This window comes from Lissotriton vulgaris, chromosome 1_1 (assembly GCF_964263255.1).
Source record: "Lissotriton vulgaris chromosome 1_1, aLisVul1.2, whole genome shotgun sequence".
NCBI classification, from domain to species: Eukaryota; Metazoa; Chordata; class Amphibia; order Caudata; family Salamandridae; genus Lissotriton; species Lissotriton vulgaris.
Genome location: NC_141685.1, coordinates 1,603,943,140 through 1,603,968,696, shown reverse-complemented (window position 1 = coordinate 1,603,968,696; position 25,557 = coordinate 1,603,943,140). Strand labels below are relative to the sequence as shown.

Sequence of the window (25,557 nt, the reverse complement as noted above, 5' to 3'; positions counted from 1 at the left end):
GCTCATACTTTATCATACTGCAAATTTGTGTCACAAATTGACCATCATATCAATAATGGTGTATAATGTGAATATTCAAATATCTTTCATGTATCATGCATAAACTAAACATATTAAATTTGGAAGTTACTTTTTAAATTACCCTTTTGTGCATGCATTGACAAAAAGAATACTCAGATGGCAGAACTGTTGCTGTATTAGTGTATACAGTTGCACAACAAGAAAACTTCAAATGAAATGCTACTCTACTAACCAAACCCTTAGCTCCGCCCCAATCCCCAACCCCTCCGTTAAATTTAGTGGGTACTGGCATTTACTTTTTCCCATTTAAAGCACTGGCTATAACAAACATGACCTCCACACATACACACCCAGAAGCTCCACGGACTGTTAAAATGTCCCTTTACGTTATATCCATTAACATTTATTTTATGAAAACCTCAGTCTTAGAGAACTATTTCAACATCTGTCTCTTTCCGTGCTTTAGAGCCAATACATTCTTCAAGAGACCCCGTAGACAACACTCTAGTTCACACTGTTTAACGCTCAGGCATTTTCTCTCTTCTTTTTGAGAACTCTACTTGGACAGGGAAAGCATTCTTGCCTTTCTACATGGCTACTATTTCATAGGAGTCAGTCCTGCCGCGTAAGGTATGTTACAGCTAATTAGCATACTTTTAAACCAAGGTATCCATTTTAAGGTCTAAATACATTCTACCTCACACTCCAATAGTAACTATGCTTGGTGCTGGAAGCAATACATCTAGATTAAAAAGAAGCAACACTTACTTGTACATTCAATAACCTTTCCATTGTGCCATGTTTTCAGCGGGTCACCTGAGTGATATCTGTATTAGATCCTTGCAGAGGTGTGCAAAGGACACTCCGGACAGACGGATGTCAACAATGCCCTTTTTTCACTGATTGCTGTATTTATTATACAGGAAAAAACTGAGAACATGTGTTTTTCTAAATGATGGAAAACATATTCATGACGTCGTGCTGGCGGGTTCAATTGTGCTGTAGAACAATCAATATTGCCAGAAACCCAAGAAACCACCACCTCACGGTCATTTTTGGCCTCCATTCAGCTTTGCAACAGTTGAACCGGTCTCGAGGTAGGACCTTCAATCTCTTCTGAGTACGGTTGTAAGCAGGTCACACCCTTTTGTCTTAAGGTAACAAACTGCTGTGTTACATATTATAATTTTACTTGCAGCAAAGACAGCCCCTCATAACCCCAACCTGATCCTCCTTCCCCACTTCCTTTACCCCAACCGTCTTGACCCATCCAAGGTACATGTTTGAAGCATCTGCTATTGAGATCTGTGCGGAACCTCTAGATCACAGGATCAAATATTGACTAGGTCCACTCAGCCACAATCCCTCAGAGACTGTTAAAACAATGATTCCGACAATGCGCTTTCTGCCTGTCCAACTAAAAGTCACTTACACTACACTTCTTCAGCCTGAACGCTGTTTGTTTCAACTATTTCTTGCTTGTGTCATGTTCGACACTCGATAAACACATTTTATAGATCACTTACTACCATAGATTTGCTGCTTGAGTCTACTTTTAAAATGGTCATCACTATAGCCAAATTTCAATGTATACTATACATTTGGTTTGGAGTAATGAAAGGCGGAATAGAACTTACTAGGGTTTGAAACAATAAACTGTATGCCATACACATATCTCAGCAACAAGAGCTTACACCCACTGAGCTATATGAGTGGTGAGCTGTCTACTCTTACTATCAATATCATTTTTCCAATCCAGCTCTTCCCACGCGATATTTCCGAATGCTACTGCAGACATTATGAGCGGAGGAATGTGCAGCTGCATCCGAAGCAGCTCTCAGATACCTGAAATACCACATCTTAAGCCCCTCTTCTTTTGCACCTTGTCATAACATTCTGCATGCCAACCCCTTCTGCCCGCAGCTTTAAATCACTTTCAGTGGAACCAGAGCTAGGAAGAGATAGCTTAGTGCCAGTCAATTGGCTTGGATGGCAGTATAGGGGCACCCTTATCATACAGGGAGACCCAAAGACCACTCATTGGCCGGTTGACCCCAATATACATAATGTCCAAAATTAAAACCTTAGTATGTTAAAAATAGTCCTATAAGTAAGAACTGAGGCCATTATTTGGTGATGGCAAAGTTGAGAAAAAATTGCAATTTCGTGAAATATAAAAGTTGCATTGGTAAATAAGTCGAAATCTATCTTTTTTATACCTTGACTAAAATCTTATTTTTACACTTACTCCTAAGCACAACTCAAACACCAAACTGAACCATTTAACAATTAACCTATCCCCCACCATAGCCCCACTCCTTCCGCTACTCTAACCCTAAGCCTTAACCCATCCCTTACTGTAATCCCACACCATATCTTTCTCTAGCAGTACACCTCCACACATCCCTTACTGTATTCCCACACCATCCCTTACTCCAGCCCTACACCTCAGCCCATCCCTTACTGTAATCCCACCATCCTTAACCTACCCTAACCGTCGCTAAACCAAAACCTCACTTCCTCCCTATACTTTACTTTAAACTTTTAAAAAATATCAAACAATTCCAAAAAGATCAGCCTATACGATTCTGGTGCACACCTTGGTCATTTCTAGATTAAATTGTATTTTGTCCAGTTTTTATTTCCTATTTTAATTTTCTGTTCATGTTTGTCCATTTTTTATGAACGTTTCTATATGTATTATTGTGTCCCATATTACTCAGGCCCACATTGTATCTGTCCTGATGATAATCTTATTATTCAGATAATGATGAAAAACCTGTAAACAATATATACAAGCCCAGCTTGTATCGATTTATCGTATATCTTATGGGCTGTACTTTTTCACGTATTACACCTTTGCCTGGCCGCTTTCATCACTTTATCCACGCTAGTTTGTTAACAGCACACTTCAGAGTACTTGGTTTTGGAATTTTATCTATGGAAGGGTTATTACATGTTAACAAATTGTTGTGATTTGCATATGTTATTTAGAATATTTTGTGTTAAATTTTCTACTTCGGGACCACTGTTGTTTCATAATAAAGAGAATCATAGAAATAACCTTTAATTTAAACAACACTACACAGCACAGGCAGGTATTGGGAGCCCGCCCCTTGGGCCTGATTTAAAAAAAAAATGGGATGAAGTAATGTGTCATTACCTTAAGCAAACCAACCCATCAAATGCCTCCGCTTGTTATCATACGGTGCCAATAATGCTCTCATCACTGCATAAAAGAACTAAATATAGGTGCAAAACTGTGCCAAACTCAGTACAAACGCAATGTTATCGCTACCAACGAATGGCATGCGATTACACCAGCATTTGTTAGCAGGCTGCTTCTATTTGGAACAGGACTCTATTCTCATAATTCAGCAAATAGTTTTTAGTTCATATTCTTTATTTCGATCGCCAAGGTCATAAAAGACATTAACAACCGTACGTACAACATTTTGATAAGGAGATGTACACCCATTTAACTGTAATGCTTCGCATATGTAAAAAAGTTCATTGGTGTCTACAGCTTCAGGACCATATAAAGATTAAAAAGTTAATTCAGTAAAAAGAAACCATAAAACCGTTATAATCTCATATGTAACACTTTCTTTTTGTTTTTATGACCAAAAATATATTTCATAAAAAGTTTCATAAAAATATACAATTGATTGAATGGTACAAAAGTGTGCTTGGCCCACTGAAACATTAAAAGAACTACATAGTATTGTTCTTTCTTTAAGAATGACTGTCGGGTGCACAGAAGCATGTATGACGCTAGGTAACTGTGGGCATCCATTTATACGACTACGCTTGTTCAGAAGCTTGAGTGATATTGTTCGGCCAAACAGGTTTGATCTCCCACATTATTCTTTTTGTTGGCTGCTATTTTGGGTGGCCACAAACATCTTTAGCACTTTTCCATTAATTGACCACATCCAACTTAAACATTTGGCAGTTGAAATCAGGCACAGTTTATTTGTGTTAATCTGTAATATTCTTAATGCGGTGGTACAGGACCTGGTGCCCATATTTCTACATAATGATTGTATCCATTTCCCTGGGGGGGGGGGGGGGGGGGGGGGGGGCTTATAAGCAGGACAGACAAATAAAACGAGCAAATAGGTCTCCTCGTGTTCTACACATAAATGGCATCTGCTGCCGTTAGAATGATACCTTTTGTGGGTGAACATTTTTAATGGTAGTGTGTCCACCCGAAATTGAAAATAAAGTCTTCCGTCTCTGGGCTTGGATATGACATCCCAATATGGTTCGTACTGGGTACTGTGATTGAACACTATAAATTTGCCTGACAATGTTGCACTCTCAATATTTTGGGTACTGTTTGTTACGAACACAGACTATAGACCCTTCATTTTTTTTTGGGATGGAAACCGATGGCCCACGGGGTCTTCCCATAGATGTCTCAAACCCATATTAACCAGTGTGCTTTTCACCTTTTGCAACCAAATTATCTTGCATGAGGTGTCTGCTTCCAAAACATCTTTGAGAGCACTGTCATAGCTTTTATAACTCAGGAGTAGTCCATAGTCTACGCCAGAATGCTATTGGGCGAAACCTTGCTATCTCGTCCAATCAATTACAACCTAGGTCATAATATAGGGGCATGAGCGAAGTGTTTTGCGGAAGACCAGCGATGCCTCTCATAAATTTGTTTTGGGCTGAAACTAATGGTGTCAGGTTATCAAAGCCCCATAATTCTGCGCCATAAAGTACAGAAGTTGTGACTTTGGTGTTGTCAATCTTCAATGCTGGGCTTATAGGCTTAGTGAGTGAGGTATTTTGTTCTCTCAGTAACACACCTGCCAAATGGCAGTGCTTTAAGGCCATGGTTTCTAATGGGGTTTCCAGTTAAGTATTTTTTTCAAGGGTGATCCGTAGATAGCGGAGGAAGTCAATCTGGTCAATGTGCTCATTATTTAAATGAACACTACCCTTTAATGACCGTTGCTTGTGAAGGCCCGTGAATTTGGTTTTGTTTGTGTTAATCACAAGACCTCGGGCCTTGCAGAAGTCTTCAAAGCGCGTTAATGCCTGCTACAGGCCACTCTGTGTTTTCAAGATGAAGAGTGTATCATCTGCAAACTATTTTGGTGGTGGTAAGCGTAGGAGTATCGGTCGAGTAGGTGGGGAAAAAAAATTAACTACCTCATTTAAGAATAGTGAAAATAATGTTGGAGCCATAACACACCCTTGGCGGACCCCTTTAGATACGAGGAATCAAATTGGGTTATTGCCCTGTGTGCCCCGCGCACCTGTGCAAAATTCTCCTCGTGTTGCCTCACAACTATGGACAATTGGTCTAATGGCATCCATAGGTCTTTTAGGATCCACAACATTTATTTCGAGGGACCAAGTCAAATGCGGACTTTAAATCCACAAAAGCAGTGTCGATATTACCTACTGCAATCACTACGACACGCCAATAGATTAGTACGAAGTGGAAGACCTGATCGATAGTGCTCACATGAACACGAAATCCTACCTGAAAGGGTGTTAATATGTCATGGTCTATGATCCATTCCTAAATTCTACTCAACACCAATCTTGCCATTATCTTTGTATAGAGTCAATTAGGCTTATTGGCATGTAGTTACTTGGGCTGGATCGATCAGCTTTTTTATAGATTAGTAAAATCTCAGCGCCGCGCCAGGACTCGGGAATGGAAGCTCCACTAACTATTGCGTTTCCTCATAGTTTTACATAAGAAAACTTCACTAAGAAAAAAATTAAGTCTCACCCTACCATGGTCTGAAAAAACTGGTGGGCAAAAAGTTTCAAATATTTTTTCTTGCTAGATTTATGAATATGAAGCATCCTTCCTATTGAATTTTCTCCTCTTCCGTTCACTCCTGTTTGCTTGCTTTCCCTTAACTCCCAGTTCACTCCTCAAAAGCAATCGTAACTCTTCTCCATTCACCTTAGCATAGGCTCCCTGACACCCTTAACTGTAGTGCATGGACCAACCCCCCTCCTCCTCTCTGATCTGCTGAACTCTCAATTACAGATCAAAAAATATTAAACATTTAATCAATGGACTCCGTCTTTTTTTTGTATAAAATCTCTGCAACATGAAAGGAAACAGTACTCCCCGGTAGAAGCAAGACACTCACAGCCTCCTCAAATGTTCAACTCAAGAGCCTGGTCAATTGGCCAGCACAGCGTTGACTAGCCTTGACTAGCTTGGAACAACCTACACAGGCTTACCGGACAGCCTTAACCTGGTCACATCGAGGGCTACACAACCATAGCGCATGCTAATTTATTAAGTAATGGTGAAATGAAGTGGGCCTGGTCACTACATAGTTGGAGCAAGATTATTTCAGGAAAATGGTTTGTGAATTAAACATTTGTGTAACTCTTTGAAGAACCTACAGTCATACTGTGAGAAGTGCTAAATTCAGTTACATACAAATTATCTATTCATGGTACCGAGCACACAACATACATTTGAAACCTTAGGTCCTATGATCAGAGACAGGCACGCTGGTCTAATAAATTTAGCAGGAGGCATAGATTGGATGACAAACAGTTAATACAAATCGAAACGTATGTAAAAATTAAACCATGACAAATCACATCTCTAGCAACGCAGAAACCAAGGATTGTATTGGGCTCACACCTCAATGGAAAACACAAGAAACTAAACACATTTGAGTCACAGATACTACAAATAAGACACAACAACACCTGACAATTTATGTAATTAGAATTTGCACATACATTTGTAATGTTTTTGTGCTTTAAACTTCAAAAGGCAATGTTTACTGGCATTTCTGCTCTTAATACTTGGGCAAAACCAAAGGCAATTCAGAAGGAATAGAAAAAATAAGGAAGCACTGGCAATTCCAACTCTTAGTATTGGCTGACAGTCTTTTAGTGTTGCCAATGCTTGTTTAGTATTGTTATCATTTTGGTAAAACTTTGTTTAGGGGTGCTTCCAGGCCCTTACCATTAAAAAAAAGATTAACATTTGCCAAAAGAAAAATATTTTGAGATCTCAAAACGGACACTGCAGTTTTAGTCCCAGGTTCTGAGCTACTTTGTGTGCAGATGTGCTCCCTGGAAAGAGCAGAATTCTGTACCTCACAGGGAAATTAGTCAAAGCCTAAAGTGAGCAGACTCACTGCCCCAAACTATATGCTGTAGTGGGAGGAAATAAAATGTGAATGGCACAATAAGAGACCAATGGATGAAGAAGAGTGGCAGAAAGCCCCTATAAGTAAAAAAAAAATAATTAAAATATATATATATATATATATATATATATATATATATATATATATATATATACACACACACACACACAATTATGTACAAGGATACAGAGCTTTTAAACATCTGAGTTACATCACAGCAAATCTTACTTACTCTTCACATTACATCATAAATGTAACATTTTATAACATCCCTGAAAAGTTCAGGCTAACCTAGGGAAAGAGTTTCAATTGCTTCCGGGAGAGGTCACAATTGAGCCACAACAAATCAAATTAAGTATTAAGTATTGCTTGAACAAGTACTTCCTTTATTTAGGTTGACGCTGTAACATCTGAAATAGCGTCTTGAAGTAAAACATTAACTAGCCTCAAAAAAGCTTTGCGGGATCTCCAGAGAACTTAAAATTTCATGGCTGAATTCCCTACTTCCTAAAAATTAAAAAACCTATTATGCTCCGAGAGGCCTCTTGCTTTGTGCAAAGCGCTTTTTAGGCTTCGCCTGCACAGCACTTGCACTGTGCTTGTGAAATCTATTGTATTCAATATAAAGATTTAAAAGGACTTACATCTTGCCCCATTGCTTTTCATTGGTTCCGATACTTGCCATTTACATTTCCTCCATTTTCTTTGGCTGTAGCATCCATTTCCTGTGGATCTAGTGTGTCTGCTCTTCTCAGTTTCCTAGGCCCAAGTACTCCTCTTCATCCGCCGAACTTCTTTCTGAGGCTGCTGTCTTGATGTTGTAACTTACATTTCTTCCACAAGGCTTGAAATACAACTTTCCCCAAGCCTCGCTTTCAGCTCATTGCCCTGCCTCCAGAGTCCAATTGCTTTTTACGTACAGAACATAGACACAATACTATACGCGTAGTTCAACTACCCAAACAACGTGATATCAATGCAATGTAATGAAGCCTTTCCTAATGTAGAAAAATGGCCACCAATGTGTGCTATAAAAGTCGATTTGAATGATGAACATGCTACACGTTGCAGTTTGCAGCCCTCGCCTCCCACCTCAAAAAAAATGTTCTGTAGGGATCCTTTCTCATTCCAGATCGTCATCTCTCCCCTTGAAGCAATATGGACTGATTCGCATCACGAGCGGTCCGTACTCCGGTCTGCCTGTGCTACGTAGGCTGACACAATCGGGTAAGCTTCCTCCTGCTGCGAATTAGCGCAAGGCACAAAGCCAGTCAGTGACCATGCTGTGCCTCGCTCTGGTACTGTGGGGCAGTTACTCATGATCGAAGGAATGAGTATTAAGAAGTAACTTATGGAGGAGCGTGCTTTGGGGACAATGTTGTCTTTTAGTTGACAGATTAGGAGTTTTTGAAACATTTGTTTTGTTGTGGAATATGTGAGCTTGATGCTGACATGGACTCAAAATGTGCTAATTTCTAGTTGCCGAGTGAATTAAAGGTCCATGCTGATATCTGTTGATCCGTGCCACAAATTCAACGTCCAACCGGGCCAACTCAGCCTTTTATCCCTATGCGGTTGATACATTGAATACTATAGAAGTGGATAGTTACACCTGTGCTTTAGTGGTAAAATAGTAAATCTCTGTTAAGTGGTATATAAAGAGAAACTTCATTTCTTATTTATGTAGTTCTGAGTGTCCATGCAGCCATCTGATTTCAAGTGTATTGCTTTTTGTTTCTCTGAACATTTTTTCAGTTTGTTAGTTATTAATTACAGGTATTTATTCTGCGTGTGCTGGGGGATTTATTGAACTGTTTCAAGCATTTGCATTCAAGAGGATTACACACACACATTCTTGGCAGCATTACAAACAATTGTCACATTTTCAGGCTTGAGCAAATAGCCACAAAAAAACTGTTTATTATTAATCACATAGGCGAAACCTAATGCATTTACCAATGCTTGTACTAATTTAGGTATCTGATTTTCTGAGAAGAAAGACAGGTGCAGTGCTCTCTATCTGGCACATGCATCAAAAATGCCATTTGCAATTCCTTATTAGCGAAAAATAAGGATTCGCTGATAAGGAATCGGAAAAGCCTAGGCATGTAGGAATTGCTAAAAAAAATAGCGATTCCTACAAATTCCTTAATTGTGACTCGCAAATTGCGAGTCGCAATTCAGGAATAGCTTCATTCATTCCTATGGGCTACAGGCCCATGGGAATGAATGGAAATAGCATGCGCAATTTGCGAGTATCCATTAGGTACTCGCAAATTGTGCATTGCAATTTGAGGGTGCAAGGGGGTCAAACGGATACCCCTTTGCACCCCTGAAATATATATGTGCACCCATGTTGCGCACACACATGCCCAAAGGGCATGTGTGTGTGTAACCTGGACCTCTGAAAAATGCACTTTAGTGCATTTTTCAAAGTTTTCGCTAAATAAAATTTTCAGTATTTAGCTGACCCTACTAGCGAAATTGCTATTTTAAATGCCATCTTGCATTGCTATAGCCTTATAGCCCGCCGTAGAGGGCTTTACCGGCTATTAAAGGCCCTCTCCAGCGTTAAAGGCCCCGAGCCGAAGGCGAGGGCCTTTAACAAGGGAGAGGGACTTTAATAGCGGTAAAGCCCTCTACGAAGGGCTATAAGGCTATTAGAACATTCTGTCACTAGAGGACAGAATGTTCTAACAAAAAAACAAAGCCTTTTGGAAGCGTGAGGGGATTGGAATCCCCTCAGGTTCCCTGAAGCCTTTGTTCACAGCCAGAGCAGTGAACAAAGAAACATTGGAATGTTGGAGCTCCAGGCTTATACCAGCCATTATAAGCCCAGAGCACTCAATTGTTTTCAATGGAGCTCCCAACATTCCAATGTTCTAATTCAAGTTAACACATTTTGCGATTCCTTAAATGCAATCGTAATTTGCAATTTTTGCATTTGGGATGATGCATCTCAAATGCAAAAATACCGGTCGCAAAGGGGCAGATTCTGAGAATCTGCCCGTTTGCAACCTGGTTTTCCTTTGATGCATGTGCCCCTATGCACGCCCTTTCCGGTTGCTCCATTTTGCCTTCTGCTTTTTGGGGATTTATCAGTGGTATCAACTCACCATACGAGTTCGGTGGTTGTTGCATATTCTGATGCCCTTTAGACGTTTTTGCAGTACGTGGTCACTCACGGGTACTTGTGCACCACCCTGCTGCCACTGGTGTGGCCTTGAAGTACTGTTTCCCTGCCTCATGGTTTGGAAGTAGGAGCTTAAATGTATGAGTGGGGTCCATCCCATTTGACACGTAGGAGCCAGAGACGTCTTCTGATCATCTTCAGGAAACGTGAGACATGACTTAGGCATGCAGAGATACACAAAGATCAGGACTATTTGTTGCGCAGTGCCAAGTTAAGGATAGTATGCAAAAGGACTTCACAATCCATCACACACACAGTTGTAGGGGAGGGCCCAGCTTTGCTGGGCACTGGGTAACTCGCTAAGAGGGAGTCCAAGCACCACACACCACGCGATCCGCTGTGCTGATGCTCATTACAAGGTGGTTCTTGGTTCTCCATGTGTTGACTGCCAGAAAACAGTATCCTAGCACACATGCCTCGGAGTCAGATGGCCGCTTCAGTTTCAGACTGACTCCATTGACGCCTGCATATTTGTATCATGTAAAGGCAAAGGGCTGGATGAGTGGGAGAAAGGCCATGGAGTATAATTTGGAGAGAGGTAATAATGAAACCGCAAGAACAGGCAAAGAGATGAGAATAAAGGGCTGCACACTTATCATGATCCTGGTGACACGGTTTGTATGCTTTAATATTAGGATACTGTAAGCATACCGTGGCAGCAACTCCCTCAGCCTCAAACACAAATAACATTCATTAGGGGCGCGGGTGGTGGATTCTGAGTGAACCTTCCAGAATTTCGGGGATGTACTGAGGACAATGCTGGTGGGCGGGTGTTGTGTAGGTGTGTGTGCCAACAATGCGTAACTTTTCACAGACATCAAACACAGTAACACATTGCAGTACACAGCGGGGATTATTAATATGAACAACTAAATAAAGTGGGTTCTTTTCTAACGAATATGTCGGCTTTTAAAAACCAACAGAAATATGTAAAAACATGTGTCAGGCTTCCCTTTCTTCGTTCTTTAAACACTCACTTCCTGAAAGTTTCGTCTCTTTTTACATTTTTCTTGTCGCTTCTGCTCTCCTCTTCATTGTACATAATGTCGACTGTCTTGCACGTGCACACAATCCCTAGGGGCAGAGCTCGGTGCTGTTGGTTTAAGAGATGTGGACATGCTCTTGCACTGGAGGGGCTTAAATTCTTCGCATACTTGATCTCTATCAGGGTAATAGCTTAAATTAGCTCCAGCATGTTGGCATTTCTTCCATTAGTTGTCTTTCCGTCAAGAGGTCTTGTGTTTACTTTCCTAACAGACCGAACAGAAGGGCCTGTCTCGGCTCCCGAGTGCTCTGCTACTAAAGGTCAGGCCCTCGAGAGAACCAGGCAGCTGGTATTTCATTTCAGGCGCAACTGATGGATAAACCTTCCCTCCCGAAACAAACACCAGCCAATTACCAATCAGTGCACTCGGAATATGAAAGATAATGCTTTTACACACCATCAAAAGTGATGGGCTCCTTACAGGAAGGATAAGGTAAAACCAAGGCGCATCCAATCCAGAGATCTGGCCTTGCCGGGGCGGCCAAAGCAACAGGCGAGGCAGTCAGGGCGCCACAGCTTAAAGGGAATCTCAGTGATAACATTACTATTCATGATTTTTTTAACCTACCTAAGGATGTCTGGGACCAAGGAGCATTCTTTTCAGATTCAAAACGCATTAAAAAACAACCCTTTGCGTTTAGGTTTTACATACGTGCTTTTTCAACTGCATGGGGAGACCGAGCCTCAGCTTGTGAGGCTTCTATGCATCGAGCCTTTAAGCAATGTTGGCAGTTGCAATAGGTTTTTCTGAGCACGAAAGGTGCTGAGACTACGGTCCCAGCGCCTGCCTCACAAGAAGGCAATGACATCCGGTTGTTTTAAAGCGTAAAAATGACTAAATACAAAAAAAGCCAAGAGGTGTGGCACAGAAAAGTGAAATTCATTTTATATAATTCTTGTTTTAGTGCTAATTACACGATGAGCCACCTGGATAAATGCCTCATGAGGATTGCCAAAACATACTTAGGGCCCGATTACGAGTTTGAGGTGTGGTGGTCGGAGCGCTTTGGGACTGCCGCAACTGCCAGGGATCCGCGACGCCTGGCGGTGGAGTGTCAGGCTTGGGAAGCAATATGCATGGTGGTGCCACCCCGGCACTGCCGTGCACATTACGAGTTTCCCACTCCTAGCCTTTTAATGGAGGTGAGCCCGCCATGGGGAAACAAAGGGCCCCAATAGGGCCTCCTATAGACCCCCTGTGTGCATGCACCCCTGTTCCAGCATGGCATGGACTGCTCAGCACATGCCATGCAGAAAGGAAATGCATTGGTGGTCCTGCGGCGATGCAGTTCTAAGGCTCACTTATGAGCCTTTAAAGTGCATTGCTGCGGGACCGCCACGCCGTCCACCTGCCAGACCACAAAAATACGCGTAATCTGATAGGCGGGCGGCGGTTGATTTAGGCAGTCCTGGAGCAGTGCGCTGGGGCGGCGTCCCGCTCCCGGAATGCCAAAGTCGTAATCAGGCCCTTAGACAAGAAAGGATACTGGACGCATAACTGGACAGCATCTTGAAGAGAGCAGTGCAATGGCAAAGGTACAGTCAACAGGTGAGAAGGTGAGAGACGCACATGACGCGTCACAGAGAAAACTTGAAAAAGTAATCCTTCCACCATGCACTGTGCAACGAGCTCTGCGGTAGCCTGAGGAAAACGACCATCAGGGGGGCGGGGGGACTAAATGAATGCATCTCGTTGGTGTGCGAGTCTTCTTGCCAGGACTGAGAAACTGCTTCTGCTACTGACATCACTGGTGGTATGCACAGTGAGGTACTACTTTGCAACATCACTAATGCCGTAACGTAAAGGAGAAGACACAGTGTACCTGTATTAATCACATGAGCTCACACAATAGACACCCTAAGCAATCTTTAGCCAGATGATAAAAACTAAGCAAGAGTTTAAATCAGTAGACTTGCCATTGAGAGGCACATGGACATTATGCAAAATGTGCCAGAAAGTTAAGGAATAGGTGCTGGTCAACGCAAGCAGACGTAAAGCAATACCACCACCACAAGAAACAGAAAACAAAATCAATGGCGATGGCGTACTGCAGAATTGCCAAAGAGAAGGATTATAATACAATATATACCGAGTAGGTAAAGCGAATGAATGTTGCTTAAATGGCAGAAAAAAAAGCAAGATCAAAAGTGTGGATGTAGTCAACCACATGGAGCACAAAAATAGAACAGCCAGGTAAGTAACGAAAGTTGCAATTAAATCAAAAACAAAGAATGCGGCAGCCGGCACGAGTAGTCAAAACGACCACTGGTCTGAAGTCAGCATCACACAGCATAGCAGTGTCAACAGGCATGATCACTTCTGTAGCAGTACACCTATTACTAAGACTACAAAAAGGTGCAAGACATGGACATCCCAACAATGCACAATGAAATAGTAACTGACCACAGAATTAAGTAACTTGTCTGACTGAATCCTGATTTAGCTTCATTAATAGTACAGACATGCTTTTGTTGACTGTTGTGTATGCATGTAGTATATGGAGTTAATGTGTTTTCAATCTGGGAAACACCCGTTTCAATTTGTTACTTTATTGGCAGTGTCGTCTAACAAAAAGTAATGTCAAGGTCACTAAAAAGTCAAAACCCACTACTATTTAAACTCGACATTCAAAACAGACCAGAAGGGGAAACTATCTGCAGGTTTCTGTAACGAAAATGTAGACCTACAGGAAGGAAAGTAGGTGTTGCGTGCCCGGTCAGCTGATTTTGTCCCACTCTTTGATATTATTGTCATGGTTTCTTGAGTTTATTGCTCCAAAGAGCGAGAGGGTCACTATCACTCAAGACTACTGTGAGTGAGCGAAGAGTCCATACTGAATGAGGCTCCCCTCCACGCTTGATAAGGAATAGACACAATGTACAACTTGCCTTGTCATTCAGATAAAGGTGCTGTGATGGGGTATGGGGGCGCTTTGGAAGCCCCTGTCATGTATCGCTTGCCTGGGTGGCTGAGGGAGGAATGGGTGTGATCTCGAAGCAAGAAGTCTACAAGTCGCACAGAGTGTCTTGGGTAGAGTTCTTAAAGGCTGAGACCATGGAAGCCACGTGCTACATGGCAGAGTAAAGCACAGCATGTGAATCTAGAAGAGATGTCAAGCTGTAAAACACTTATTTGGAGGGAGAGAACAACAAACGAAAAGTCTCTACAGTCTTCACACATACGAAGTTGGGCATGGGCTTCTAGCAGAATAACCTAGGAGGTGACTTGGCGGGCATTTTAAGTCCGCCAATGATCGTTATGTGCTTTCGGTTTGTGTGTATGAGGCATCTGCATAGCAAGAACCACACAAAAAGCAGCAGAGCGCAGTACAATGGCACAGGGAGAGTCAACAAGTGGCTGGAGTGGTAGTTGGGTTGTGGGAGCAGCAGTAGACTGACTGCATTATGAGGGGGGTGGGGTGGCCAAAGATATGCCTCTTAGCTCTTTCCTAAATTGAAACAATGACGGACTACCGCGAGAGGGCAGCTTCCCATTTATCCTTACATAATGTGATATTTGGCTATTTTTTAGCAGTATTTTGTGATACTGTGGATGTTCTATCAGACACTTCTCTGCCTTTGTTGTGATTTTTAAAGTACATCTTGATTGTCTATATGCATATTATTATTGCTGCTTTATATCAGTGGCAATGACAACACACAATTGACTGGACTGGATTAACAATGTAAAACATAAGCACTAAAAAGACGCCAGACCAAGTAAATCCAACAGAGCTGTGGTATTCAATCGAATACCTAGGCAGGGGTCTCCAAACCGGTCCTGGGGGGCCGGATTCATGCCAGATTTTAAAAAAATCTACATGTATCTCAATGGGGATATCCAAAAAATCTGGCATGGATCAGGCCCTCCTGGACCGGTTTGGAGACCCCTGACCAAGAGGGTGTGAAGAAGACCGCCGAATAGTCGTGTTGCTTAACATAAACTTTAAGCCATGTTCTTTAGTTCAGCATCGAAGCAACCCTCGGGAATTAAATGTCCTCTCGTTTAATGGCTTCCCGCACTGGGTCCTGCGGGTTTCCAGAAAAGGGCCCAATTGCTGGGATGAAATTTACGGCTTGAAATCAGCAGGAACAGTTCTGGCAAAGTTAACTTGGGCCTCTCAGTGCTGTCGAGGGAGACTGAACTCCCGGCAGCACGGACCCCACTCCATCTGCCCTCTCCGGGTTGTCAGTCACTGTCCTACTGTCTTGCTCGGGGAAGGGCGGGGGTAGAAGGGTGTTGCATCTGGGCCAATAACTCTGGTTTACTACTTCCAGTTAGAGCTGACAGCGCGTTCATTCTGACTAGGTCACGAAGGGGGCAGCTGGGCCGGAAGGCATGTACATGTCTGCTCGAATTTACCAAGCACTAAATTCTAACTTTACGCACAGAGCTGACATATCCAAAGGTTAATCACTTCGAGCCAGCAGGGTCAAAAGGATACTGAAACATAAGCCTCGTTTTAGGACGAACACAGATTTGTTTGTACCATTAAAGAGATCAAAGCCATCAGTTCCTCCTCGCATAAAGTAGACAGTGCCTGGTCGGTCCTTCCAGGTCCACGTAGGCGCTGTCGGAGGCGGAGACTGCTGGGTCATCCCCTTATAGTCTGTGTTTTGGTCTGGGCTACAGAGAGTGTCAGGCTCACGTCTTTAAAAAAATAATTTTAAAAAGCGGAAATACATGTATCAAACATGGGCTTCTAATGAGCACTCTTAATCCACTGGTCCACTTCATCTACTGCAGGTCTTCGCCCGAGAAGACTACTTTATTTTTGATACATGTTTTTATTTTTGAGCATACTGCATCTGTCTGCAAACAATAATAAATAAAACAAGCATTGGCAAACACCAAAAGGTCTCGCTTGAGACCTGCTGGCTTTGCCAACTGCATTTAACCTTGCTGTGTAGCATTCGGATGCTGTGCCTTGGCAAACCCTTCCAAAACTTTTTTAAAGCTCGAATTAGCCAGGCGATATATTGGTGTGGTCTCATAGGGTGAAAGGTTTAAACAGAATTCCGCCTCCTTTGAAGTTGAAGTTGGGAGTCTAAAGCCAGTTTGTGGTATAGCCACAAAGTCCAAGCTGTCTACAGCGTTGTCTTAAGGATTTTTGCGGCCCCGGAAAAGACATATTTGTGAGCCCTGTGTTTTTAATTTTACTGCCCATTTTCAGCGAATTGAAGCCCACAGGATACCTAACTTTCAGAAATGGGGTTCACACAGAAACAGCTGAAATATTTATTTCCAGGGCCCTTCAAAAATCTCTAAAAAGCCACTTGGCAAAGCGAGAGCTATTCAGAGGTAGAGGTAGGCAGAGAGGAGAGAGACTGAGATATGGAAATAGACAAAAGTAAGCTATAAAAAGAGGAAGTTTACTTTTTAGGGGGGCCCTGTAAGGTGGAGGCCCTGGGCAATTCCCCACTTTGCCCGTAGTTTAAAACGCATCTGGCTGTCTAGCGAGTGTGGTTTAACACATATGGACTGAGTGTGAGCTGTGCATGGCTCTGGGAGGCTCAGAGAGCCAGTGCCATGAAAGTGAAGTAGGTCAGCTGGTTCATGGGTGTGCGACTGTGCTAGACCACCATATACAGCAACTGGTCATGCAGATAAAGCTGTCATAAGTGAGGTAGAGCTGCACACAGGGATACACTTAGGGCAGCCAGAAGAATAAGAAATACTGTGCAAACAATTGGCAGTGTTTGTATACAGGCTAAAACATAATACATAATACAAGTTAAGGATCGGTCAACACGACAATCGGATCGTGTTCTTTTCGTTAGGTGTAGATAACCTAAGCTCGGTGTATACTGACGAGCGTCCCAAGCTTTTTCAAGAAAACGGTTATTTTGGTTGAATTAATATTTTTCCCGTAACACGGACCATTGTCTAAAAACGGAAAAAGAGAATTGTAGCGTCTAATGGAAATTTGAAGATTGGATCCCATTCCATGGTGCTTTGTAGTGAAGTGTTCATTATTTAGCCCTGAGGAAGCCCTTTCGGGTGAAACGCGTTGGCTGAGGCTGTGTGTATTCGTCAACTTGTGGAAACATTAAAGAAGGATTGACCACACTGAAGACTCGGAGGGATTCGTCATTGATTGCATACTATATGCCATTTGTTGTGTGCCTTTCTTTCCTTTTGTATTTAAAACATAGTACAGTAGAAAGAGGTCCTTGAAGCAAAAAAGGCATGATAAAAAGAGATAAGGATGATGCCGATGGCAGCTGCAGTATACTTCTCATACATTAGTCTTTCAATGTGTCATATACAGAGAAGAGCGGAGCAATCAGACTACATATAGTCACACAGGACTAGGAGCTAGAAGGCCGCACCGTGGAGGCTGAACCATGGCCAGGTGTCAGCACTGAGAATGGCACTCTTGACTGCCTCTCCCCCAGGTGGGGATTCTTCCATGGTAGAGAGTTGTAGGGCTCACAGAGGCACTTCCACATATAGAGGTAGGAGTTCCTGAAGAGTGGGAACTCAAACTTTAACTAGAGTTGTGGAAAGTCGCTCGGCATGTGTTATGTGCACTAACGGAGTGGCTGGAATGTAAACAGTACCTGTAAAGTAAAGACTCCAGGATACGGGCTCCCTTTGAGCAAGGAGGGGCACTGACAGCAGGCAAAATGAAGCCTCTCTTTAGCATACCTGCAAACACCTGGAAGTCTTGATCAGGATGCATATCATTTTTGCAAAATCCCGAAAATTCAGCAAAATGTAAAAGTTTTGCTGATTTTTACCTACCACATGCAACCATTGGTGATATTTTACAGCATTTTTTTGCATGTATCCGAGATTGGTGCAAGTGAACTTCGTAAATGGCCAATAAAGCCTCTTGCCCTCTACATTACTACCTTACAATGATGTATGTGTCTCAGGTACTGTGAGCCAAATGAAGCGCATTCAGTACTGTTTCCTCAAGTGCGGGAGATAATGGATTTCTGGTTACTTGACTCAGACAACCTGAATATGCAGCTGAATTCATTCAGTTAACTGAGTTAACTGCATGAAACACAAATGACCATACATAACCACCCATACCTGTTGCTGCTCACAGACCACACATTTTTACATCAAGCAGAAACACAGGATATAGGGGTCAATGTATTCACCTACCTTCATAAATACTGATGATGTGGGGATGGCTGAGGGACGACATGATCTCAATCTCCCGTCTGATGTGCACCATATCTTGTTCATCCCTGATTTTGTCCTTACGGATTGATTTTATGGCAACCTGGAAAAAAAAATTGTGAAATTAAACATCACTTTGAGAAATTAACAAATGAACACCATCGTTTTATAGAGTTCTTCAAATAAGCATCGCCCATCACTGCTAACACTAGGCACAATGGTGGGTGACTAGATATTCTACAGTTTGAGATCTATGTTCAACAAACAAGTTGGACTGTAATATATGGTAACGTTTCTCCTTGAGGGCTGCATAACAAACATCAAGCTATGCTACCTTTTACAGCATGACTGCATCCGTATTTAGATCGGAGTAACAGCGACAGCTTTCTGCTACAATAACATCTATTAGAACATTGGAATGTTGGGCGCTCCATTGCAGACAATTTAGTGCTCCCTGCTTCTACGGGCCGGTAAAGGCCCGCAGAGCAACATTCCAATGTTCTACAAAGGCTTCTCGAAGCTCGAGGGGATTTATATCCCCTCGAGCTTCGAAAACCCTTTGTTTAATTTGTTAGAACATTCTGCCCTCTAGTGGGAGAATGTTCTAATAGCCTTATAGCCCTTCGTGGAAGGCTATACCGGCAATTAAAGTCCCGCTGTCTCGTTAAAGTCCCTCGCCTTTGGCTCGGGCCTTTAACGATTCAGCGGGCCTTTAATAGCCGATATAGCCCGCTACGGCGGGCATAAGGCTATATAGGATCCAAGCAGGGGATATTTTGTAAAAACAAGTAAAGCAGTGGATATTTTGTAAAAAAAATAAAGTGTTGGGGCTTTCGTCAGGAGGCAGCTTGCACCAGGCCCCTTCCTTCTGTTATTGCCACCTAAAGCAAAACCAACTCGTGGGGAGAAAGTGTCGCGTAATGGTCAAAGCTGCCGACTTTAGAGCAGGGGAACCAAGAGTGAGTCTCGGCGTGGGCTCTGCATCCTCTCATTCTGGGCAAATGACTTAATATCCCCGTGCCTACTAAAAATGAGTGTGTCATTAACTGATGCTCATGAAACTATAGCACCGGTGTTGACGATTAAGTGCTGGTGCTGAGCACCGAAAACGACCGGCTCAAATTAAGCCCTGGACCCAAGTTATATTCTATTCTAGTTTTCCTCACAATATTTAGAATAGATTGGTCCATTCCACCGCACATGTACAGTCACCCGTAAAACTCTGGAACCCAGGAGCTCTGTGTGACAATTAGAGTGGTTAGGCTGCTGTGAAGAGCCCCTGGACACCTGGCCTTGTGTTTATCTACCTGAAATAAATCTGTCTTTCTGTAGACTCACACTAAGATGTCCTCTGTCACAACATTGATTCTCTGAGCTGCAAAGCGGACGGCAATCACTTCGTCGCCCTGGACTGCTGCTGTGTTCTAGAATTATTTTATCTTCTCCACGGAGAGGATGCATTTTCCGCTTTCCCCTTCCCACCCGCAAGGTTTGAGGGTGTTATGTTCCCCATTACACCAGCCTCTTTACTTTCTAGAGTAAGAAGGGGTCAGAGAAGAGGACGTAAATTCCAACAAGCGGACAAGTCTGAGGACGTTGACAAACGTTCAAGGTAAGCCACGACTTCAGCGCCCCCCTTCCCAGCCAGTGCTCGGGGTTTACTAATGTGTAATTGCATGCAGCCGTGCTGCACAATTACACGGTAGTAACTACTAGGTATCCCTCTGTGGTATCTACCAGGAGAACATGGAACCACGTTCACCCAATAAAGTAACTTTACAACAATAAATGACTTCCTGAATCGAGCCCTCAGTGGGAGATTTGGATTTGAAATTATTAGGTAAAGAGGTCAATCTGGAAAGGAGAAAGTCAAAGGTGCCTCTTAGTTTGTAACTGCGCCTTGTCCGACAGTGATCAAATGTCAGAAGTCCTCACAATAGATATTGCATGTGTCACAGACAAGTGAACTGGGTCACTGCTGGACTTAGAGGTAGAGAGAACGTATAGGTTTGAATAAGAATCGGTGATGGTAACTGATGGGAGTATTTTCACAAAAGCTAAGCCATCTTACGAAAATGTACCAACTCAACCCTTAAGAAACTGCTGGAAGCGGTCTGTATTTGCAGCATCAGTATCCCAGCCTGGAACCTGACCACCTGCACCAGCACTTACCCAACTACGCCAACAAACAAGGCTAATCCAACAAGAGGTAAATAAATGTGGGCCTGTGCAATACTAGTCCCAAAAAAGTGAGTTTAGCATCACATATTTTTCTGATTTCCCCAAACAAGCAACCGATCACGGCCCACAGTCACACATGTGGGCCAACTGTACGTTTCTTAAACTGGTTCAACAGACAGAGCACAGCAACATGGGGCATGTGTTTGTTAAACATGGACATCAAATAAGAACTGAGCCGAAAAGTAGTCCCTGAGCTCACATCCCTGATTGGTTCACGGAAACGTGAAATGCAAATAAAACCAGTCAATTTCTATACTCTCTATAATAAGTCAACAAAAACCCATGGTAAGTTTTGGTGACGCCCTAAACCAATCATTAACAGATACTGTCAGTGGTGCGGCCAACAATTGCAGGCCCAGTCCAAAAACCTACCTACAATAAGCATTGGCACAGTAGATTAGAGTGGCGTGGTGTGAAGTGTTGTAGAGTGTAGATAGAAAAGTTAACACCAAGCTCCCTGGAAGACAGAGCCTAACACTTGACCTCTGTCGCTCAATGCACAGCAAATGTAACAAGATAAGAAAGGCCTGTTTACAGAAATTCAGTACTGGTGGAAGAATACAGTAAATACGGTTTGGGTAAGGGATAGGAAGGGACGAACTCAAGCTGTAGAGCTTAAAAGAAATAGAGGCAGCAAACAAAGCAAGCAAATGTGAGTTATAAACCACAAAGCCAATGGTAAGCAATGGGCGGAATGCATTCCCAGGGAAGCTTGCTGAATGTCCCCAAGCAGTCATTAGCAAACCACACAGCTGCGCTGTCTGGTAGGATTCGACCTAAAAAGGAGCATTTCGATACAGATTCAAAGTGTTTTATTTTTAAACAACTTTTCTCTCAGATGCATAATTAAGATTATAATGTATTTTTAATGTAACCAGATTGAGAAATGACTGCATTTCCAAAAAGTATTTGCTGTGGTAAAATTACCATTTTTAGTTTATGAAAAAAAAGCTGTACTGGCCATGTTGGAAACAATTCTTTGGGCTTACAAAATCAAAAGCTGCGAAGTAACCTAAACCAAAATACTAAATGGATTGCTTAGGAAAATTAGTGTTTATTTTATAATTTTTAGTTTTATGTGTGGTCCAAACGAATATTGTTAACTTTACTGCCTTCGAACTGGTTCATAAGCTAAAAAAAATCCATATATGGGAGAAGCAAAATTGAGTGCAAGATAATGTTATCAGGAGAAAGCAGGCAACCTAAAGTAGAGGACAGCCACAATTTACCCTTAAGCAACACATAGTAAATTGCAGAACGACTGCAAAATGATGCATTTAATTCCCAGTTTTTTCTACAGTCTGCCGGTTTAACACTAGCCCTCGTTAGACAAATGACATTTGAACTCATCTGTACTAAAAAAAAAATATATATTGTACAGACTGGCTCTGGCGTGACTATGCGTGGATAGCTCTGGCACAGAGCGAGCTTCGGTTTCATAAAGCATTGGAGCTTGCTATCGGCGAATCACTGTGTGTCTCCCCTCCCGATGCACACTCATCTCTGATCAGAACTCCCGCCAGTTACCTCCTCACAGACAGTGAGAAAAGGCGAGAGGGAGTGCTGCGATAACTTGCAGCTGGCTGCTGATTCCATAAATACAACTTCAGCTTGCTCCCTTTTACTTCCCAGTCTTCTACTTACCACTCTTCCCTATAAGAAACCACAGCTGATTGGCGCACAAAGTGTTATTAATTATGGCATGACTCACAAAACCGCACTCCTCATAAAGCACTGTGCAATCACGCATAAACAGCAAGGTGTGCCTGGCTGCATCTGAAAGCTGGAGCTGTATTGGTGTTTAGGAGTGTGTGTGTTTAAACAAACAAAATGCAGGGTTTGAGAGAAGGTGGTAGACTGTGCCGTGGAGCGGTGACAAGCACTGGCAAAGCCAATAGGCCTTGCCTTTGATTGGCTGTTGAAGCCGATCTGTGCGGCATGGCTAAAAAAACGTGATGACGTGGCACTTTCATTTTGTAGGCAAGCACATGCATTAAGCAGATGGAAGGGGATGGGGAGTGAGATAGCATGGGGAGTCAAAAGCAACCAAACAGGCGGGTAAGAAGAACTAAGTAATGGGTTGAGGGAGATGCAAAGTGGCAGGCGTGTGGGGCCAAAGCAACAAAAGGAGAGAACACGGGTTCGCTCAGCTTTTTATTTAACAAAAGATTTTAAATACCTGTTCCTCAAGCACTTCACCTATTCCCCACTCAATTCACAATCACAATACCCATTAGCCTGCCTTAATCCCCACATCACCACATGTACCCTAACCAAGCGCAAGGCTCCTATTAACTTCCAACCACGCCTCCTGCTGTAACACAAGCCAGTGAGGAGCTAGACTGCTGCAGCACTTAGCTCCGCAGATGCAAGGATGCCCATTACTTTCTGCGAAATCTTTAATTGAAACCAACCAGAATCCTGCATCTCAACCCCTGCCCCGCAATCAATCAAAGACATTTGTAGAGCGCAATACTTACCCGGAGGGTCTCAAGGCGCTTGGGGGGGGTGGGGGGGCGGTGGGGGAGGGGGGGTGCTGCTACTGCTCGAACAGCCAGGTCTTGGGCTTCTTCCTGAAGGAGAGGTGGTCTTGGGTCAGGCGCAGGTCGGGAGGGAGGGAGTTCCAGGTCTTGGCGGTCAGGTAGGAGAAGGACCTTCCTCCTGTTGTCGTTCTTCGGATGCGGGTGACGTCGGCGAGGGCGTGACTGGCTGATCGGAGATGGCGTTTGGGAGCGTAGAAGTTGATGCGGTTGTTGAGGTAGCTCGGGCCTTGATCGTGTAGGGCTTTGTGTGCGTGGGTGAGGAGACGGAAGGTGATTCTTTTGTTGACGGGGAGCCAATGCAGGTCTCTCAGATGTCCGGAGATGTGGCTGTGTCGTGGGATGTCGAGGATGAGTCTGGCTGAGGTGTTCTGGATCCGCTGGAGTCTCTTCTGGAGCTTGGAGGTGGTTCCGGCGTAGAGGGCGTTGCCGTAGTGCAGTCGGCTGGTGACGAGGGCCTGGGTGACCGTGTTCCTGTTCTCGGTGGGGATCCACCGGAAGATCTTCCGTAGCATGCGCAGGATGTTGAAGCACGACGAGGAGACGGCGTTGACTTGTCTGGTCATGGAGAGGGAGGAGTCCAGGATGAAGCCCAGGTTGGGTACGTGGTCTGTCGGTTTGGGTGCGGTGCCCAGGGCGGGGGGCCACCAGGAGTCATCCCAGGCGGAGGGCGAGGAGCCCAGGATGAGGACTTCCGTCTTGTCTGAGTTCAGTTTCAGGCGGCTGGTCGTCATCCACTCGGCTACGTCTTTCATCCCTTCGTGAAGGTCGGCTCTGGCGGCGGCGGGGTCATTGGTCAGGGAGAGGATCAGCTGGGTGTCGTCAGCATAGGAGATGATGTTGAGGTTGTGTTGGCGTGCGATGGCCGCGAGGGGGCTCATGTAGACGTTGAAGAGGGTGGGGCTCAGCGAGGATCCTTGAGGGACGGCGCAGATGACTTCGGTGGCCTCTGACTTGTACGGTGGTAGACGGACTCTCTGTGTTCTTCCGTCGAGGAAGGAGATGATCCATTCCAGTGCCTTCTCCTGGATTCCGACGTTGCTGAGGCGCTGCACTAGGGTGCGGTGGTAGACAGTGTCGAATGCCGCGGAGAGGTCTAGGAGGATGAGGGCCGCTGTTTCTCCGTTGTCCATCAGGGCTCGGATGTCATCGGTGGCAGCGATGAGGGCGGTCTCGGTGCTGTGGTTGGCTCGGAAGCCAGACTGTGAGCGGTCGAGGGATCCATTCGCCTCGAGGAAGGCGGCCAGCTGTTTGTTGACGGTCTTCTCGATGACTTTGGCTGGAAACGGGAGGAGCGAGATGGGGCGGTAATTCTTGAGTTCGGTGGGGTCCGCTGTAGATTTCTTGAGTAGGGCGCTGAGTTCGGCGTGCTTCCAGCTCTCCGGGAAGGTGGGTTTGTCGCACTGAAAGGCGAGCCCTCAGTAGCACTACACAACTTACCACCGAATGCTTGAAAATACCCAATCAAACAAGTCTAACAAACTTTTACTGGACCCTCAGACCAATTAAAACCAGGTAAGAATCAGGCAAATGGCATTTTTTGCCTTCTTTACGTGCTGTTCCAAAACACAAGCTTCAATAATGTACCTTCCCGATTTTTTTAGAACCAGTCCACATTTTAACTTGAATGAAAAACAAACATACTTTCTAATTTCCGAAGTGCCCTAACCTCTTGCTGTACTAATGCACTAAGACCGCCATCCTGTCTTTGTCCTGGCTATTCCTGGAGCATGCCTGTTGCTTCGGATATGTTGCTAAAACCTCCTCCTGACTGAAACTATGTTAACTGTACTCATAACTCTTATATGGTCCACCAACAGATAATTACGGAACCTAGTAATGATGAAGACACAAGCACTTTGTCCCAGGGTCAAAACATATAGACATAGCCAAGGAAGACCTCCATGTTCCATGTTCCATTATTCATTGAATTTCGAAAGAAGTTTTTGAATTCCGTATGCAGTTCTGCTCTCTCTCTCTTTCAGGTGTCCCTCTACTGAATTGACTAAAAGTTAATTTTCACTAGCAATTGAGATCCTTTGAAACTATCACAAAAACCAGTGCTTTCCTTTCCAATGCATCTTTTGAATTTTGGAGTAGAAAATGGCAGTTATAATTTCTGACCCTCCAAACTGAGGTCAAACACACTAATTTGTGTGTCACAAGAGTGTATCACGTATTTATAAGGAGTGTTTTCACATGCACAACTTAATATATACCTA

General features: G+C 43.6%; 1 protein-coding gene across 1 annotated transcript in view; it reads right to left on the bottom strand.

Annotated features, from left to right (window-relative positions):
• NUAK1 (NUAK family kinase 1) overlaps positions 1-25,557 on the bottom strand; it is a 147,729-nt gene that overhangs the window by 43,935 nt on the left and 78,237 nt on the right. The window contains exon 2 of the mRNA XM_086918276.1: positions 18,537-18,657. Coding sequence (XP_086774402.1) covers positions 18,537-18,657 — 121 coding nt within the window. The remainder of the gene's footprint in view (positions 1-18,536; positions 18,658-25,557) is intronic.